The sequence below is a fragment of the Cimex lectularius genome, unplaced genomic scaffold (assembly GCF_000648675.2).
Source record: "Cimex lectularius strain Harlan isolate CLEC.00 unplaced genomic scaffold, Clec_2.1 scaffold240, whole genome shotgun sequence".
Lineage (NCBI taxonomy): Eukaryota > Metazoa > Arthropoda > Insecta > Hemiptera > Cimicidae > Cimex > Cimex lectularius.
The window spans coordinates 568,925-571,839 of record NW_019392905.1 but is presented as its reverse complement, the minus strand read 5'-3'; the positions used below and the strand labels follow the sequence as shown (position 1 = coordinate 571,839).

At 36.8% G+C, this 2,915-nt stretch overlaps 1 protein-coding gene across 1 annotated transcript in view; it reads right to left on the bottom strand.

Annotated features, from left to right (window-relative positions):
- Positions 1-353: 353 nt before the first annotated feature.
- Positions 354-2,915, bottom strand: part of LOC106662457 (homeobox protein Nkx-3.2-like) — a 19,269-nt gene continuing 16,707 nt past the window's right edge. The window contains exons 2-4 of the mRNA XM_014386556.2: positions 1,412-1,593; positions 1,249-1,335; positions 354-795 (exon numbers count right to left, since the gene is read on the bottom strand). Coding sequence (XP_014242042.2) covers positions 652-795; positions 1,249-1,335; positions 1,412-1,593 — 413 coding nt within the window. The 3' untranslated portion in view covers positions 354-651. The remainder of the gene's footprint in view (positions 796-1,248; positions 1,336-1,411; positions 1,594-2,915) is intronic.

The following is a 2,915-nucleotide window of genomic DNA, read 5'->3' as shown; positions in this document are numbered from 1 at the left end:
GATGTGTGGTTTGTCAGCGTTGTAGATGGTATAGACTAGAGAGGATTGGGCCTCGGATACTTCCTTGTGGAACGCCAGCGTTCATTGGCATGATGGGTGAAAAATCGGTGCCGATTCTCACTTTAATTGATCCGAGAAGAAGGATTTCAGGATTTTTAACTTATAAAGGAGGCCGGGATGGACTCGATGAAACGCTTCCGTAACGACCAGAAATGCGGCTGAGCAGCATGGTTCTAATTGATCTGCTTTTCTTTAAACACAAAACAATAATTACAAAATCAAAAGGGGTTTAGAAGAAATAATTAATTTATTAATATTGGTATAATTTAATAATAAATCGTATACATTTTGACTACGTCGTAAAACAGGTAACTATATCTACAATTTTTTATTCATTTTTGAAATATCCACATTGCAGAGGACTGCATCGCAACAATATTAAAATTCTCTTCTGTTAAATAAATCTAATTATTTACATAACTCGTGATGAAGGTCGCAATAGTGCTGATCGACTATACAACTGAAATTTCCATTCCGACTGGAAATAATATGCGAAGCTGTGATGCCGTTGATTACCTTCTAAAGGTGGACTTTAAAAAGAGTTTTATTGCACTTTATTTTTTTTTAGAGTTTATCAGTTTAAGAGAGAAATCATTCCATCGGCATCGGCGGCGACTGGCTGTGAGGCGAGGCCGGCAAGTTCTGCACTGCTCCGCAGAGAAGGGGATAGTAGTAATAAGGGTGAACCGGAAGTGGAAAATGCCTCTGAACTGGTCTGTCGTCTCTCACCAAAACCTGGAAAAAAATTGTTTGGATTAATAACACAAAGCCGGGCCTGTGACACCGCCTGTGTCCCCAGCAAAAGGGATCACGAGAAAATTATTTTCTGTCAAACTAATTAAACATTTGTTTATCCCAATGAACCTTGAGATCTGGAGAAACGGCTCTGATTATATTAATGTATTATAATTTTATATTAAAAGACGCATAGGGATCATCATCATCATCTTCCAAGTGAATATAATTTTAATTTTTAATTTCGAGAGTCTATGTATGTTCATATATAAAATTCGTTTTTCTCTCATCACGTTTTGGTTTAAAAATGATGAAACTTTGAATGGAAGGGGAAAAACAAGATTCTATAATCATTTCAAATATTAAAAATTGGAATATTTTTCCTAAAAAGATTTATACTTAAATATAGTTTAAATTTATATTTGAATATGAATATGAAAAGTTCATAATAACCTTCACTGCGACCCTTTTCCCTGGAACGTCTGTTTGTATCTGCTTCCTTTTCGTTTTGTACCTTCGGTTTTGGAACCAAATTTTTACCTTAAGACATTAAAATTTCAGTTGTTTATTGTTAGTCGAAAGGGGTAAATTTAGTTTAATTTTTCTTTAATTTTACCTGTGTTTCCGTGAGTTTAAGGGAATGTGCGAGATCTGCCCTTTCCGGGCCTGAGAGGTACCTTTGCTGACTGAACCTTCTCTCGAGTTCGTAAACTTGGGCGTGGCTGAAAGCGGCCCTGCACCTCTTCTTCCGGCCGTCGGGCCTGGTCGACCTCGCCAGTTCTTCCACTGCCATTTCTCCTAAAAACAAGAATAACTTTGAAGAATCTCGTTGAAACATTCGAAATACAGGACGAGACCTAATTTCGTAAAAATAGAAATAAACCTATTAGGGAGGTATATATATCTTGAAGTGTGATATTGTTTACTGTCGGTCTCAGGTCGACAAACAGACAAACATGTGGGAAAACAGCTTACTAATTATACGGGAACAATACCGACGGCGGAAGTGGGTGCCAAAATAAAGAAAACCATTTCCGCTATAACCGCTTCCATTACTCTGTGGGGCTTTTAGTATATTAAGTGCGACTGAGAACGGTGCCAGGCGCGACTTGAGAGCACGTCACCCAAAGAACCTTTTGTACCCTCACTAGACTCAATAAACACCAATTACGGTGATTGCAGGTGATTCGATCGTTTTAAAGCATTTTTCCACAGTAATGATCGAGAAAATGGTCTTTCAACGTACAGCGCTAGCTAGTCGATGTACAGAGTACGAAAAATGCCAGGATTTGCCCCTAGGAATCTTGTTCTATCGAAAACACTAAATAAAAACAATCATTAAAGAAGCACCTAATATACTTATCAAAGACAATGTTCGTGCTAAATCGTAGCATAACTTACTAACAAGTTGGGAGTTTGGTAGTACTGTAGATAACTGTGGACTATTTCTTGTTGAATTGTTTTTAAATTAATTATTACATATATATTTTTTCCGCCCATTCATTGCTTCTCTTTTTCTTCTATTACTTGCTACCTCTAACATCTCTATTAGTTTTTAATTTCGAGAGTCTATGTATGTCCAAAAGCTATCATAAAATCAGGTACATAACATTCATTTTTCTATCTGAAAGTGTCCCCCTCTGACTCACACTCGCTCTCTCTCTATCTCTCTCCCTCTCTCTCCTGTATGATCAAACGACAGTAATGATTAGCAAATACGAAATGGTTGTTTACTAAACAAATAAATAGTGTGATTGTCCCACTATCGTTTGTATTTTGTGCCAAATCATGTTAAAAATAGTTATTTTATAAAATTATGTTTCCGTTCTTAACTGTTAATTCTATACATTATACATTCGGTCGAGTTGTAGTACATTCAGTGCTTCTCTTTCTCTTTCCTTACTTGCAGCCTCTAACATCTCTATATAGTCCCATAGTCTCTCCCTCTTTCTTTTTTTCTCTCTCTCTCTCTCTTCTCTTACTTTCTCTCTCTACTATACACTCACTCGACCCCCTCTCTCATTCTTTCTTTGTCGTTCTGCTTGTATATCACACTCTTATACCTGTCAGTGTCTCCCCTTTTCTTTATCTCTTTATTCCTATTTACCCAGTCAATTTCT